General features: G+C 50.0%; 2 protein-coding genes across 7 annotated transcripts in view; both read right to left on the bottom strand.

Moving 5' to 3' along the window:
- MANF (mesencephalic astrocyte derived neurotrophic factor) overlaps nucleotides 1-196 on the bottom strand; it is a 13,497-nt gene extending 13,301 nt beyond the window's left edge. The window contains exon 1 of the mRNA XM_075286221.1: nucleotides 182-196. Coding sequence (XP_075142322.1) covers nucleotides 182-196 — 15 coding nt within the window. The remainder of the gene's footprint in view (nucleotides 1-181) is intronic.
- A 581-nt stretch (nucleotides 197-777) lies between these two features.
- The window catches only part of DOCK3 (dedicator of cytokinesis 3), a 111,324-nt gene continuing 95,544 nt past the window's right edge, over nucleotides 778-16,557 (bottom strand). For 3 of the 6 annotated variants that reach the window (XM_075287560.1, XM_075287561.1, XM_075287564.1), the window contains 22 exons: nucleotides 16,412-16,497; nucleotides 15,990-16,016; nucleotides 13,846-13,941; nucleotides 13,670-13,730; nucleotides 13,503-13,596; nucleotides 13,211-13,359; nucleotides 12,581-12,667; nucleotides 12,255-12,359; nucleotides 11,540-11,681; nucleotides 11,185-11,351; nucleotides 11,029-11,115; nucleotides 10,744-10,923; nucleotides 9,833-9,916; nucleotides 9,369-9,485; nucleotides 7,922-8,037; nucleotides 7,283-7,406; nucleotides 7,060-7,207; nucleotides 6,876-6,991; nucleotides 6,586-6,673; nucleotides 6,206-6,325; nucleotides 1,402-1,484; nucleotides 778-1,289 (listed from right to left, as the gene is read on the bottom strand). In XM_075287560.1, the coding sequence (XP_075143661.1) occupies nucleotides 864-1,289; nucleotides 1,402-1,484; nucleotides 6,206-6,325; nucleotides 6,586-6,673; nucleotides 6,876-6,991; nucleotides 7,060-7,207; nucleotides 7,283-7,406; nucleotides 7,922-8,037; nucleotides 9,369-9,485; nucleotides 9,833-9,916; nucleotides 10,744-10,923; nucleotides 11,029-11,115; nucleotides 11,185-11,351; nucleotides 11,540-11,681; nucleotides 12,255-12,359; nucleotides 12,581-12,667; nucleotides 13,211-13,359; nucleotides 13,503-13,596; nucleotides 13,670-13,730; nucleotides 13,846-13,941; nucleotides 15,990-16,016; nucleotides 16,412-16,497 (2,703 nt within the window). In that variant the 3' untranslated portion in view covers nucleotides 778-863. The remainder of the gene's footprint in view (nucleotides 1,290-1,401; nucleotides 1,485-6,205; nucleotides 6,326-6,585; nucleotides 6,674-6,875; nucleotides 6,992-7,059; nucleotides 7,208-7,282; nucleotides 7,407-7,921; nucleotides 8,038-9,368; nucleotides 9,486-9,832; nucleotides 9,917-10,743; nucleotides 10,924-11,028; nucleotides 11,116-11,184; nucleotides 11,352-11,539; nucleotides 11,682-12,254; nucleotides 12,360-12,580; nucleotides 12,668-13,210; nucleotides 13,360-13,502; nucleotides 13,597-13,669; nucleotides 13,731-13,845; nucleotides 13,942-15,989; nucleotides 16,017-16,411; nucleotides 16,498-16,557) is intronic. The other 3 variants (XM_075287562.1, XM_075287565.1, XR_012717468.1) reach the window with 2 other exon arrangements.

The following is a 16,557-nucleotide window of genomic DNA, read 5'->3' as shown; positions in this document are numbered from 1 at the left end:
TATACTGTATACAGAGAGGCCGCTAGAGGGTGGACATGGGGCATTATATATACATTGAGGATGCTATAGGGCGGATTTGGGGTGTTATATATATATATATATATATATATATATATATATATATACAGAGGGCGTGTAGAGATCCATACACTGTATATAGGTGGCCGTTGCGCTCAGTAACCGCAGCCTTCGCCATGTTCCGGGTGGTAAAACTTTATTTTCATATAACAACCATCTGAAGGAAAAAAAAATATCACAACAGAAACAGAGAATTGTATTTACACATAAACCGGAGGGCACGCGCGTGTGCAAGGGACATGCGGACACCGTATATACAGACACACACCCTGCAGGAAGCGGAGCAAAGACACAACACAGCACCGCCGGAGGCCTACAATATGAAGACAAATCACGAGGGCGCCCCCTCCTGTCTGATCGCAGCGACAGCTGGGGGCGGGGTTACCATTCTCCTCGCTGCCCTCCCAGGGGCGGGATCACCAGGCGGTGACAGGGCAGACAGGCCAAAAGTTCCCAAAGTCTGGGGTGGGGGCAAGAAACAAGCTGGAAGTAACACAGATGACTGGAAGGAGCTCAGAGGTGGGAGGAGCAAGGGGCGGAGCAGGAGGAGGAGCCTCATCATCCATACAGCATCCAGTGCTCTCTAACACACAGACCTCCTATCACATTGACCCCTCCCCCGCACACCACCGCTACACGCTGGCTCCTCCCCCGCACACCACCGCTACACGCTGGCTCCTCCCCCACACACCACCACCACTGACTTCTCACCCCCATACACGCAGACACCTCGGCTCCTGGCACATGCACCCCTCACCCCTGGGCTCCTCCACTTCACTCCATGACTACGGTTTGCCCATGTTGTGATCCCATCCAACCCGCGCCGCCTGCTCTTTGGCCATGTGGCAGTTCCTCCTGGGTCTCCGTAGCCGATCGTGCTCTGCATTTCCCTCGTCGTGCTCACCGCTGGGTGATCTGGGCGGAGTGACCCCACTGGGGGCGGAGTGGCTTCGACAAGGCTGGACCTTGGGAGCTTCTAGCCCATTGGGGTCAGATAGACTGTACCGCACCGGGGGGTAGTGCTGGAAACATCCGCTCTGCTGATCCTCAGTCCGGGAGTCTGTGCTGGGGGTCCCATCAGGACAACCGGGGAAGGTGCCCTCACTCAGAGAGGAGACCCCACTGCTGGCGCTGCCCGAGAGTGGAGAATTACTGCCATCAAGACAAGACTGGGGGCTGGTGGGCGAGGCCGGGATAGTGTGCAGGGGGCTCTGTGGAGACAGACAATATAATAAGTATAGTACCTGACCCCCAATGTCTGAGCGAGACCCCGAAACATAACCCCGAGACAGCAGGAAGGAGGGAGCAAAGTGTTACTAGTACCTTACGTAGAGATCTGCTGGGTAACGCCAAACCCCCATCCCCTACAGAGGGGTGAAACGCATCAAAGTGCAGCGAGTAATGGCCTGAAAAGATACAGAATACATACATTATCATTATACTCCAGAGCTGCGCTCACTATTCTGCTGGTATAGTCACTGTGTACATATATTACATTACTTATCCTGTATTATACTCCAGAGCTGCGCTCACTATTCTGCTGGTACGGTCACTGTGTACATACATTACATTACTTATCCTGTATTATACCCCAGAGCTGCGCTCACTATTCTGCTGGTGCAGTCACTGTGTACATACATTACATTACTTATCCTGTATTATACTCCAGAGCTGTGCTCACTATTCTGCTGGTACAGTCACTGTGTACATACATTACATTACTTATCCTGTATTATTCCCCAGAGCTGCGCTCACTATTCTGCTGGTACAGTCACTGTGTACATACATTACTTATCCTGTATTATACTCCAGAGCTGTGCTCACTATTCTGCTGGTGCAGTCACTGTGTACATACATTACATTACTTATCCTGTATTATACCCCAGAGCTGCGCTCACTATTCTGCTGGTGCAGTCACTGTGTACATACATTACATTACTTATCCTGTATTATACTCCAGAGCTGTGCTCACTATTCTGCTGGTACAGTCACTGTGTACATACATTACATTACTTATCCTGTATTATACCCCAGAGCTGCGCTCACTATTCTGCTGGTGCAGTCACTGTGTACATACATTACATTACTTATCCTGTATTATACTCCAGAGCTGTGCTCACTATTCTGCTGGTGCAGTCACTGTGTACATACATTACATTACTTATCCTGTATTATACCCCAGAGCTGCGCTCACTATTCTGCTGGTGCAGTCACTGTGTACATACATTACATTACTTATCCTGTATTATACTCCAGAGCTGTGCTCACTATTCTGCTGGTGCAGTCACTGTGTACATACATTACTTATCCTGTATTATACTCCAGAGCTGTGCTCACTATTCTGCTGGTGCAGTCACTGTGTACATACATTACATTACTTATCCTGTATTATACCCCAGAGCTGCGCTCACTATTCTGCTGGTGCAGTCACTGTGTACATACATTACATTACTTATCCTGTATTATACTCCAGAGCTGCGCTCACTATTCTGCTGGTGCAGTCACTGTGTACATACATTACATTACTTATCCTGTATTATACTCCAGAGCTGTGCTCACTATTCTGCTGGTGCAGTCACTGTGTACATACATTACTTATCCTGTATTATACTCCAGAGCTGTGCTCACTATTCTGCTGGTACAGTCACTGTGTACATACATTACATTACTTATCCTGTATTATACTCCAGAGCTGCGCTCACTATTCTGCTGGTACAGTCACTGTGTACATACATTACATTACTTATCCTGTATTATACTCCAGAGCTGCGCTCACTATTCTGCTGGTACAGTCACTGTGTACATACATTACATTACTTATCCTGTATTATACTCCAGAGCTGCGCTCACTATTCTGCTGGTGCAGTCACTGTGTACATACATTACATTACTTATCCTGTATTATACCCCAGAGCTGCGCTCACTATTCTGCTGGTGCAGTCACTGTGTACATACATTACATTACTTATCCTGTATTATACTCCAGAGCTGCGCTCACTATTCTGCTGGTACAGTCACTGTGTACATACATTACATTACTTATCCTGTATTATACTCCAGAGCTGCGCTCACTATTCTGCTGGTACAGTCACTGTGTACATACATTACATTACTTATCCTGTATTATACTCCAGAGCTGCGCTCACTATTCTGCTGGTGCAGTCACTGTGTACATACATTACATTACTTATCCTGTATTATACTCCAGAGCTGAGCTCACTATTCTGCTGGTACAGTCACTGTGTACATACATTACATTACTTATCCTGTATTATACTCCAGAGCTGCGCTCACTATTCTGCTGGTACAGTCACTGTGTACATACATTACATTACTTATCCTGTATTATACTCCAGAGCTGCGCTCACTATTCTGCTGGTACAGTCACTGTGTACATACATTACATTACTTATCCTGTATTATACTCCAGAGCTGAGCTCACTATTCTGCTGGTACAGTCACTGTGTACATACATTACATTACTTATCCTGTATTATACTCCAGAGCTGCGCTCACTATTCTGCTGGTGCAGTCACTGTGTACATACATTACATTACTTATCCTGTATTATACCCCAGAGCTGCGCTCACTATTCTGCTGGTACAGTCACTGTGTACATACATTACATTACTTATCCTGTATTATTCCCCAGAGCTGCGCTCACTATTCTGCTGGTACAGTCACTGTGTACATACATTACTTATCCTGTATTATACTCCAGAGCTGCGCTCACTATTCTGCCGGTGCAGTCACTGTGTACATACATTACATTACTTATCCTGTATTATACACCAGAGCTGCGCTCACTATTCTGCCGGTACAGTCACTGTGTACATACATTACATTACTTATCCTGTATTATACTCCAGAGCTGCGCTCACTATTCTGCTGGTACAGTCACTGTGTACATACATTACATTACTTATCCTGTATTATACTCCAGAGCTGCGCTCACTATTCTGCTGGTACAGTCACTGTGTACATACATTACATTACTTATCCTGTATTATACTCCAGAGCTGCGCTCACTATTCTGCTGGTGCAGTCACTGTGTACATACATTACATTACTTATCCTGTATTATACTCCAGAGCTGCGCTCACTATTCTGCTGGTACAGTCACTGTGTACATACATTACATTACTTATCCTGTATTATACTCCAGAGCTGCGCTCACTATTCTGCTGGTACAGTCACTGTGTACATACATTACATTACTTATCCTGTATTATACTCCAGAGCTGCGCTCACTATTCTGCTGGTGCAGTCACTGTGTACATACATTACATTACTTATCCTGTATTATACTCCAGAGCTGAGCTCACTATTCTGCTGGTACAGTCACTGTGTACATACATTACATTACTTATCCTGTATTATACTCCAGAGCTGAGCTCACTATTCTGCTGGTACAGTCACTGTGTACATACATTACATTACTTATCCTGTATTATACTTCAGAGCTGCGCTCACTATTCTGCTGGTACAGTCACTGTGTACATACATTACATTACTTATTCTGTATTATACCCCAGAGCTGCGCTCACTATTCTGCTGGTGCAGTCACTGTGTACATAAATTACATTACTTATCCTGTATTATACTCCAGAGCTGCGCTCACTATTCTGCTGGTGCAGTCACTGTGTACATACATTACATTACTTATCCTGTATTATACTCCAGAGCTGCGCTCACTATTCTGCTGGTACAGTCACTGTGTACATACATTACATTACTTATCCTGTATAATACTCCAGAGCTGCGCTCACTATTCTGCTGGTACAGTCACTGTGTACATACATTACATTACTTATCCTGTATTATACCCCAGAGCTGCGCTCACTATTCTGCTGGTACAGTCACTGTGTACATACATCACATTACTTATCTTGTATTATACTCCAGAGCTGCGCTCACTATTCTGCTGGTACAGTCACTGTGTACATACATTACTTATCCTGTATTATACTCCAGAGCTGCGCTCACTATTCTGCTGGTACATTCACTGTGTACATATATTACATTACTTATCCTGTATTATACTCCAGAGCTGCGCTCACTATTCTACTGGTGAAGTCACTGTGTACATACATTACATTACATCACTTATCCTGTATTATACTCCAGAGCTGCGCTCACTATTCTGCTGGTGCAGTCACTGTGTACATACATTACATTACTTATCCTGTATTATACTCCAGAGCTGCGCTCACTATTCTGCTGGTACAGTCACTGTGTACATACATTACATTACTTATCCTGTATTATACTCCAGAGCTGCGCTCACTATTCTGCTGGTACAGTCACTGTGTACATACATTACATTACTTATCCTGTATTATACTCCAGAGCTGCGCTCACTATTCTGCTGGTGCAGTCACTGTGTACATACATTACATTACTTATCCTGTATTATACTCCAGAGCTGCGCTCACTATTCTGCTGGTACAGTCACTGTGTACATACATTACATTACTTATCCTGTATTATACTCCAGAGCTGCGATCACTATTCTGCTGGTACAGTCACTGTGTACATACATTACATTACTTATCCTGTATTATACTCCAGAGCTGCGCTCACTATTCTGCTGGTGCAGTCACTGTGTACATACATTACATTACTTATCCTGTATTATACTCCAGAGCTGCGCTCACTATTCTGCTGGTACAGTCACTGTGTACATACATTACATTACTTATCCTGTATTATACCCCAGAGCTGCGCTCACTATTCTGCTGGTGCAGTCACTGCGTACATACATTACATTACTTATCCTGTATTATACCCCAGAGCTGCGCTCACTATTCTGCTGGTGCAGTCACTGTGTATATACATTACATTACTTATCCTGTATTATACTCCAGAGCTGTGCTCACTATTCTGCTGGTACAGTCACTGTGTACATACATTACATTACTTATCCTGTATTATACTCCAGAGCTGCGCTCACTATTCTGCTGGTGCAGTCACTGTGTACATACATTACATTACTTCTCCTGTATTATACTCCAGAGCTGCGCTCACTACTCTGCTGGTACAGTCACTGTGTACATACATTACATTACTTATCCTGTATTATACTCCAGAGCTGCGCTCACTATTCTGCTGGTCACTGTGTACATACCCTGTGTCAGGCCTCTGGTGGCCCCGGTTGGGGTCAGGACGCTCCCGACATGAGAGCTGAGGAATGGCAGAGATTCTCGGGTTCCGCTGTCCAGGCTCCAGCTACTGGGCGCTGCCAGAACTGACAATACATCAGAGTGACCAGAGGAGGCGCCGGTGAGTCGTCCAGAACATGCAGGCAGAATAAACAGGATTAGAGATGAGATTTGCAGCATTGATGACATTACTGGTCTGTAACTCCTCCCACTCAATGCTAAACTCCTCCCACTGAGTGCTATATATGGCCACAGCCCTCCCACATATATAGTGCACAGTCACATGACTGGTCGGCCATCTTCCCTGTGGTGTATTTGTGTAGTGCGCAGTGGGCGGGGTCTTCACCTTTCTCCGCTACAGACAGATTGGGGTCACTGCACGGCTTGCACGGTCCGAGGACCTGCTGGAACAGAGCGCGGGGGTAGACGCAACGCTGAACGAGCAGCAGCAAAGAGAGAAGAAGAAGAGAACATGAGAGAGCCGGCAGTGAGGCATTGTGGGAGATGTAGTGCAGCCGAGCAACCGGAGAGCCGGCAGAATAGTGAACGCAGCTCTAGATGTGACCGGAGCAGACAAGACGTGATGAGATGGGATGAGGATCTAACGAGGTGTCTAATGACGGCATTAACCCTTACCTGTCCGCTCTCTGTGCCTGTCTGGTACATGGCGCTGCTGGGCCGGTCTCGGGGTGCGGGGAGCAGCATCACCAGGTCACGCGAATGGCGGTATTTATCAGGGAGGGAGGGGGAACCTGGCGGGAAAGATGGCAGTAAATACCCAACCTGGTGCCGGGTGCGGAGCGAGCGCCGCCGACATTACCTCGTGTGCTGGAGGGAGCAGAGTTGATGAGCTGGGATGGCGCAGAGTGGGTGGAGCTGAGGCTGGAGGAGGAGGGGCTTGTGTACGAGGACGATAATGCAGAAACGTTGGTGATGGATCCGGCGTGGAGAGAATGTGGCAGCAGCATCTGCAATAACCCGAGAGGCCCCGTTATAGACCCAGGAGGGGGCGCCACTCACCGCCTCCCGCCCGCCACGGTTACCTGCATGCTATACGGATCCTCTGTCTCGCTGTCCACAGCGGTAGGCGTGGTCCCCGTGTCACTGGAGGCGTGTGACGAGAGGGAGGAGGAGGAATGGCGGACAGAGCTCAGGACAACCAGAGGGCTGAGGAGGAAATACCAGAGCGTCACACAAAGCAGCAGACAAGATGGCGGCCAACAGTTCACACGACGTTACAATGACATCATTTAGCACGCAGTCTCTCCCTCTGTGCGCAGTCTCTCCCCCTGTTCAGTCCCTCTGTGCGCAGTCTCTCCCCCCTGTGCGCAGTCTCTCCCCCCTGTGCGCAGTCTCTCCCCCCTGTGCGCAGTCTCTCCCCCCTGTGCGCAGTCTCTCCCCCCTGTGCGCAGTCTCTCCCCCCTGTGCGCAGTCTCTCCCCCTGTTCAGTCCCTCTGTGCGCAGTCTCTCCCCCCTGTGCGCAGTCTCTCCCCCCTGTGCGCAGTCTCTCCCCCCTGTGCGCAGTCTCTCCCCCCTGTGCGCAGTCTCTCCCCCCTGTGCGCAGTCTCTCCCCCCTGTGCGCAGTCTCTCCCCCCTGTGCGCAGTCTCTCCCCCCTGTGCGCAGTCTCTCCCCCCTGTGCGCAGTCTCTCCCCCCTGTGCGCAGTCTCTCCCCCTTGGTTACCTGTGGCGGTGCAGCATCCTGATGCTGTCGTTGTTCAGGGCCCCGTGTGATAATAAGATGTTGCTGCGCTGGATCGGTGGACAGGTCGGGTTCATCTTTTCCAGCATGGGAAACTCCTGCAGATATAGAAGCGGTTATTACAGTGACAGCGCCCTCTACAGGTACAGGAGGGAGGTGATCACATCAGGATATAATCTACAGCACACAGCACCAGCTCCGCAGTCCTCCACAATACACACATGACATACACAGCCGCACTACACCAGCTCCGCAGTCCTCCACAATACACACATGACATACACAGCCGCACTACACCAGCTCCGCAGTCCTCCACAATACACACATGACATACACAGCCGCACTACACCAGCCCTGCAGTCCTCCACAATACACACATGACATACACAGCCGCACTACACCAGCCCTGCAGTCCTCCACAATACACACATGACATACACAGCCGCACTACACCAGCCCTGCAGTCCTCCACAATACACACATGACATACACAGCCGCACTACACCAGCTCCGCAGTCCTCCACAATACACACATGACATACACAGCCGCACTACACCAGCCCTGCAGTCCTCCACAATACACACATGACATACACAGCCGCACTACACCAGCCCTGCAGTCCTCCACAATACACACATGACATACACAGCCGCACTACACCAGCTCCGCAGTCCTCCACAATACACACATGACATACACAGCCGCACTACACCAGCCCTGCAGTCCTCCACAATACACACATGACATACACAGCCGCACTACACCAGCCCTGCAGTCCTCCACAATACACACATGACATACACAGCCGCACTACACCAGCCCTGCAGTCCTCCACAATACACACATGACATACACAGCCGCACTACACCAGCTCCGCAGTCCTCCACAATACACACATGACATACACAGCCGCACTACACCAGCTCCGCAGTCCTCCACAATACACACATGACATACACAGCCGCACTACACCAGCCCTGCAGTCCTCCACAATACACACATGACATACACAGCCGCACTACACCAGCCCTGCAGTCCTCCACAATACACACATGACATACACAGCCGCACTACACCAGCTCCGCAGTCCTCCACAATACACACATGACATACACAGCCGCACTACACCAGCCCTGCAGTCCTCCACAATACACACATGACATACACAGCCGCACTACACCAGCCCTGCAGTCCTCCACAATACACACATGACATACACAGCCGCACTACACCAGCCCTGCAGTCCTCCACAATACACACATGACATACACAGCCGCACTACACCAGCTCCGCAGTCCTCCACAATACACACATGACATACACAGCCGCACTACACCAGCCCTGCAGTCCTCCACAATACACACATGACATACACAGCCGCACTACACCAGCCCTGCAGTCCTCTGCATATCGTAGCCATGTATTTACCTGGTATAGGCTGGAGCGCATGACCTGGAACTGATCCACCAGCTTCTTGTGAAGGGGCCGCATCTCTGGGTGCACGCAGCGCTCATGGACCGCCAGACCCACCCCCAGGACGTGCACCTGAGGGCACAAAACAGGATCATCATTATCAGGGATCATGGGAAGAATATGCAAATCTGTCTTCCATGATGTAATTAGGAAAACAGCTGCTGCCTCAGTATTGCAAACCAATAGAGGGCGCTCACTGGAATGTGCAAGCCTGTCTTCCCTGATGTAATTAGGAAGACAGAACTCCAGTGAAACTCCATCATCAGGGATACAGTCCTCAATAGGAGCGCACTGTGCAGCCTGAACACTAGGGGGCAGCAGTCATTCATGTTTAGTATTGGATCAGTGGTTACTAATCTGCAGATGATCCCTTTTACGGTCATGGCATGCTGGGATTTGTAGTTCCCCATAGATTGTACCTGCTCCAGCATGAGCTCCTTCAGCTGACTGATCTTGTCGGCGTCCTCCGGGTGTTGTGTGATGTAATCCTTATCAAAGAACGCCTGCCAGGAGGAGGAGACAGTGAGAGGAGCGTATAGAGAGCGAGGAGTATATAGAGTGCGAGGGGCACACAGCAGATGAGGGGGCACGCAGCAGATGAGGGGGCATGCAGCAGATGAGGGGGGCATGCAGCAGATGAGGGGGGCATGCAGCAGATGAGGGGGGCACGCAGCAGATGAGGGGGGCACGCAGCAGATGAGGGGGGCACGCAGCAGATGAGGGGGGCACGCAGCAGATGAGGGGGGCACGCAGCAGATGAGGGGGGCACGCAGCAGATGAGGGGGGCACGCAGCAGATGAGGGGGGCACGCAGCAGATGAGGGGGGCACGCAGCAGATGAGGGGGGCACGCAGCAGATGAGGGGGGCACGCAGCAGATGAGGGGGGCACGCAGCAGATGAGGGGGCACGCAGCAGATGAGGGGGGCACGCAGCAGATGAGGGGGGCACGCATCAGGTGAGGGGGCACGCAGCAGGTGAGGGGGCACGCAGCAGGTGAGGGGGCACGCAGCAGGTGAGGGGGCACGCAGCAGATGAGAGGGCACGCAGCAGATGAGAGGGCACGCAGCAGGTGAGGGGGCACGCAGCAGGTGAGGGGGCACGCAGCAGGTGAGGGGGCACGCAGCAGGTGAGGGGGCACGCAGCAGGTGAGAGGGCACGCAGCAGGTGAGGGGGCACGCAGCAGATGAGAGGGCACGCAGCAGATGAGGGGGCACGCAGCAGATGAGGGGGCACGCAGCAGATGAGGGGGCACGCAGCAGATGAGGGGGCACGCAGCAGATGAGGCGGCACGCAGCAGATGAGGGGGCATACAGAGCATGCAGACTCTTACCTCCTGGTAGCGGGTGATCCCCCCGTTGACTGCAGCGTCTATGACTCCGTTCAGACACATGCTCAGGAGGTTGATGTTCCCGTGCAGGTTGTGATGCTGATACTGAGTGATGAGCGCCCGCAGCTCCTGAGTCTTGTTCCCCAGAACCTGCAGAGCGTTCTCCAGGGGGCTCACTTCCACCTACAGACCCCATATGATATATGAGAAGTCACACCCCCCACCACAGATCCCCTCCCCCTCTATTACAAGGCCTTGGGCCATCTGATGGGTTTCCAGATACGTTACCAGCTCTCGCTTCTGGACCTCAAACCAGCAAGAGATTCCGGGGAGGCTGTGAGACAGTGTGAGAGTGCTGCGCTCTATCCACAAACTCTGATGGAGAGAGAAGAGACGGTCAGGCGCGGCCTTAGAGACCCTCCGCAGCTTTATCACATCACCCACCTTGAACTCATTGTCCTTGTCACGGGCCCCGCGGTGGAACGGTCGGTCATAGCGGAACCTGCGGACGTTGTTTACCCGGTAGAAGCTCTTTATCCTCTCAGGGACCTGGTCCATGTTTAGTACTCTGGGGGTGTCCGGTAGGGGGGTCACTGCATAAATCTGCAGGTCTGAGTGGGAGAGTCAAGGGGCAAAGTAACCCACGGAATGACTGGGACCCCAAAATAGCAAACCCATCAGCTGTGTGAGCAGAGCCGGAGACGCCGGGTGTCCAGTCACTGCTGGTATGTGATGGAAACGCACAGGGTGATAGAAGCCCCCCCCCCCTCCCCCATATATACAGCCACAGGCAGGATACACTGAGAGTCGCTCTGCAGGATGGTGTCATCGGGATGGTTCAGATGTTGCATTGCAATAGCCTGCGGGAACTCGCTCAGCATCCTCTGCTGGAAAGCCTCCAGACGCTCGTAGTCGTGACCCCGGCACACAAACTCCTTATTCTGCACCCAAGACGAAAAGGAAGACGTGACCGGAGAGGAGGAGTCTGACATAAGGGGGTGGGACAGATAACACTGACAAGGGGGTATATAGGAGGGTGGGGCAGATAACACTGACATAAGGGGGTATATAAGAGGGTGGGGCAGATAACACTGACAAGGGGGTATATAGGAGGGTGGGGCAGATAACACTGACATAAGGGGGTATATAAGAGGGTGGGGCAGATAACACTGACAAGGGGGTATATAGGAGGGTGGGGCAGATAACACTGACAAGGGGGTATATAGGAGGGTGGGGCAGATAACACTGACAAGGGGGTATATAGGAGGGTGGGGCAGATAACACTGACATAAGGGGGTATATAAGAGGGTGGGGCAGATAACACTGACAAGGGGGTATATAGGAGGGTGGGGCAGATAACACTGACAAGGGGGTATATAGGAGGGTGGGGCAGATAACACTGACATAAGGGGGTATATAGGAGGATGAGGTACCCAGGGCAGACATAGAGGGGTGTATATAGGAGGGCAGGCAGACAGCGCTGAGGACCTTGTGTGGGGGATGGGGTTTCTTACCCGCAAGAAAAACGGAAACTTCTTTCCATAAAATCCCACTCTGAAAAACTCGGGCTCCAGTCTCTGCTGGTCCATGATATGGTCATAGTACGAGGCCTCCATTTTCTGCAGGAGATGAAAGATATGAGGAGGATCACAGAGAGGACAGCAGCTAAAACAGTCACCACTGAACATACAGGGGGCACCGGCGGGACACCCTACAAGTCACTGGTGCCAATGAAGACGTCATTGGTGTTCCACAGATTGTGACAATGGTGGTCCCTACGCACAGCTAATGGGGAGGGGGATCCCACTCCATGGCCTCCGCACAGGTGCCCAGGACTCACCAGGATCCAGCTCAGGCTCTGGTAGTCATACAACTTCTCATACTGAGCCGCCAGCTCCCTGCACAGAGGAATCCCGTACTCCCAGCACTGAGGGGACAGAACACAGGACAAAGGCATGAAAGAAGGGGGTACACAGAAGTAACATGTGGGTCATGTATGTGCTGGTCTGGGACACGTGTCCTCTAGAATCTCTGTATACTAAGATTGTTCTTCACTTCCCAGCCAGCAGGTGTCGCTGTGAACAGATCTGCTTGTCAAATCCCTCCCATAGACATGCACTGTAACACTGACACCTGCAGTCTAAGCCGGGTACTGCACAGTCCGCAGTGGGGCACATCTAGTAATACCGCTACACTTTGCTCTGTATAACAGCAGGAATCCTGTTTCTAGTCTTCGACAGATTTATAAATTTCTCTCTTTATTATTCGTGCGACAAAATTCTGTCTCATTTGAACCTTATACAAGAAATTCTGGGCCATATTTGTACAATTCTGTCTCATGCACGTGTCGCACACATGACTCTGCTATGGCCCAATCATTTCATAGAAGTGTGGAGTCATTAATATGGCGGGCTATTGGTGCACATGCAGACAGAAGTGCGTCAGACTTGGATTCTTGTCGCGCCCTTACCTTGCCCTTGTTGAAGTAGTGGATGATTTTCCGGCTCAGACTTTCTTTTCGTTGCCACTCGCTCTGAGCGGGGTAATGGAGGAACTCCCGTAGGGAGCGATCGTCCCACTGCAGCGTCTCCCAGTACAGGAGCAGAGTAAATGCAGCTTCTGCAGGGGGAGGACAGAAAGCTGAATGTATCTGGATGTAACAGAGCGGGGCAGAAGGACAGGGGTTGTAGCTGTATATGAGGAGGGGCAGTGCTTCATATACAGAGGCTCTGTACACTGTATATCTATAGAGCCCCTTGTACCTGTGTAGCTCTCGGCCTGTAGATGGAGGTCACACAGCTTGTGAATATATCTGATGTACATCTCCTCCTTATTGATTTCTGATTTGTAGAAGTTCTGTGAGGATAGAAGAAGATGAGAGCGTTAGATGGCAGTCACCGCCGGAGCAGCTGCCGCCCCTGTCACTCACCATCAGGTTCACTGTGCAGCCGACCTTCTTATTCTCAGTCTCTTCACCTTTCATACAATCCCTGCAGGACAACATCAAGTATGAGACAAAGCCAGAGTGCACGTGCTCCACTCACTGTCAGAGCTGCATCCAAAAACCCCAAAAACTGTATGTCTAAAGCCATCCTAATATCTGACCTGTAGTCCAGCAGTCTCTCCATGAGGCGCGTCACTGAGGTCACAAAGGAGGCGCCCGGCTCTCTCCACGTCTCCTGCTCAATCTTCTCCAACAAACTGAAGAAAAAAGAAGGAAGAATAAATGTAAGAAACAGAGGCAGGAACAGAAGAGAAGAGGGAAGAACAGAAGGAGAAGAAGGAAGAACAGAAGGAGGAACAGAGGGAGAAGAAGGAGGAACAGAGGGAGAAGAAGGAAGAACAGAAGGAGAAGAGGGAAGAACAGAAGGAGAAGAAGGAAGAACAGAAGGAGAAGAAGGAAGAACAGAAGGAGGAACAGAGGGAGAAGAAGGAGGAACAGAGGAAGAAGAAGGAAGAACAGAAGGAGAAGAGGGAAGAACAGAAGGAGAAGAAGGAAGAACAGAAGGAGAAGAAGGAAGAACAGAAGGAGAAGAAGGAAGAACAGAAGGAGAAGAAGGAAGAACAGAAGGAGGAACAGAGGGAGAAGAAGGAGGAACAGAGGGAGAAGAAGGAAGAACAGAAGGAGAAGAGGGAAGAACAGAAGGAGAAGAAGGAAGAACAGAAGGAGAAGAGGGAAGAACAGAAGGAGAAGAAGGAAGAACAGAAGGAGGAACAGAGGGAGAAGAAGGAGGAACAGAGGAAGAAGAAGGAAGAACAGAAGGAGAAGAGGGAAGAACAGAAGGAGAAGAAGGAAGAACAGAAGGAGAAGAAGGAAGAACAGAAGGAGAAGAAGGAAGAACAGAAGGAGGAACAGAGGGAGAAGAAGGAGGAACAGAGGAAGAAGAAGGAAGAACAGAAGGAGAAGAGGGAAGAACAGAAGGAGAAGAAGGAAGAACAGAAGGAGAAGAAGGAAGAACAGAAGGAGGAACAGAGGGAGAAGAAGGAGGAACAGAGGGAGAAGAAGGAAGAACAGAAGGAGAAGAGGGAAGAACAGAAGGAGAAGAAGGAAGAACAGAAGGAGAAGAGGGAAGAACAGAAGGAGAAGAAGGAAGAACAGAAGGAGGAACAGAGGGAGAAGAAGGAGGAACAGAGGAAGAAGAAGGAAGAACAGAAGGAGAAGAGGGAAGAACAGAAGGAGAAGAAGGAAGAACAGAAGGAGAAGAAGGAAGAACAGAAGGAGAAGAAGGAAGAACAGAAGGAGGAACAGAGGGAGAAGAAGGAGGAACAGAGGAAGAAGAAGGAAGAACAGAAGGAGAAGAGGGAAGAACAGAAGGAGAAGAAGGAAGAACAGAAGGAGAAGAGGGAAGAACAGAAGGAGAAGAAGGAAGAACAGAAGGAGGAACAGAGGGAGAAGAAGGAGGAACAGAGGGAGAAGAAGGAAGAACAGAAGGAGAAGAGGGAAGAACAGAAGGAGAAGAAGGAAGAACAGAAGGAGAAGAAGGAAGAACAGAAGGAGAAGAAGGAAGAACAGAAGGAGAAGAAGGAAGAACAGAAGGAGGAACAGAGGGAGAAGAAGGAGGAACAGAAGGAGAAGAGGGAAGAACAGAAGGAGAAGAAGGAAGAACAGAAGGAGAAGAGGGAAGAACAGAAGGAGAAGAAGGAAGAACAGAAGGAGAAGAAGGAAGAACAGAAGGAGAAGAAGGAAGAACAGAAGGAGGAACAGAAGGAGAAGAAGGAAGAACAGAAAGAGAAGAGGGAAGAACAGAAGGAAGGAACAGAGGGAGAAGAGGGAAGAACAGAGGAAGGAACAGAAGGAGAAGAAGGAAGAACAGAAGGAGGAACAGAAGAGAAGAGGGAAGAACAGAGGAAGGACAGAAGGAGAAGAGGGAAGAACAGAGGAAGGAACAGAGGGAGAAGAGGGAAGAACAGAGGAAGGAACAGAGGGAAAAGAGGGAAGAACAGAGGAAGGAACAGAAGGAGAAGAAGGAAGAACAGAGGAAGGAACAGAGGGAAAAGAAGGAAGAACAGAGGGAGAAGAAGAACAGAAGGAGACCGCACAGCGGAGGAAGTTGCACAAGTAATTGGAGGGAACAAAACACACACAAACATATTCCTGTAATCCGGTAATCCAGCACAGAGCTGCACAGTAATGTGTAATCTCACAGACCAGAGCAGAGAATATAGCGGACCCTCTGCTTAGTAATGTGGCAGCCGAATTAGAGGAACATCACAGATATACACAGTGATATATAGTGGACGGCACTTACCTGGGATATGGACCAAACAGCTGAGAGCTGCTCCGGCCGGCAGCAGGGGCGAGGTACAAATACAAATATATCACAATGTGCCACAATGCATAAAATAATCCTAATCTCATCCTGCTCACAGCTGAGGGTTTGTTACATCTGTACGCTGTCTGTCAGGCTGATACATTGTAACAAAGAATCAGAACATGACAAAGATTTCCTGCTGATGTGTTTGGCTCATTACCTGGATACAACTGTAACAAACCTTCAGTTGTGAGACGTGAGAGAGATCAGGAGGGATTACAGCAAGCAGAGATCTTGAAAATGGTTGAAACAAATCACTTGAATGACAGATTATATATGAGAACTGCAGAGTGTTTAATGGACTTTCCCTTTAAACTCCGCCCCCATCTAACCCTTTGTGCTGCAGGGCTCGGACTCACAGGAGACTGAAGAGCTCTCGGTAGTTTTCGTCGCCTTTCCCTTCAGACACCAAGGAGTCCAGTTTATCGATGAGCTCGGCCTCCACCTGAGGGTCAGAATAGTGACATACATCAGTCTGACATGTTGGATAGTACGAGCTCAGAGC

The sequence above is a fragment of the Leptodactylus fuscus genome, chromosome 9, assembly GCF_031893055.1.
Source record: "Leptodactylus fuscus isolate aLepFus1 chromosome 9, aLepFus1.hap2, whole genome shotgun sequence".
Taxonomy (NCBI): domain Eukaryota; kingdom Metazoa; phylum Chordata; class Amphibia; order Anura; family Leptodactylidae; genus Leptodactylus; species Leptodactylus fuscus.
This window is presented reverse-complemented; position numbering and strand designations above follow the sequence as displayed.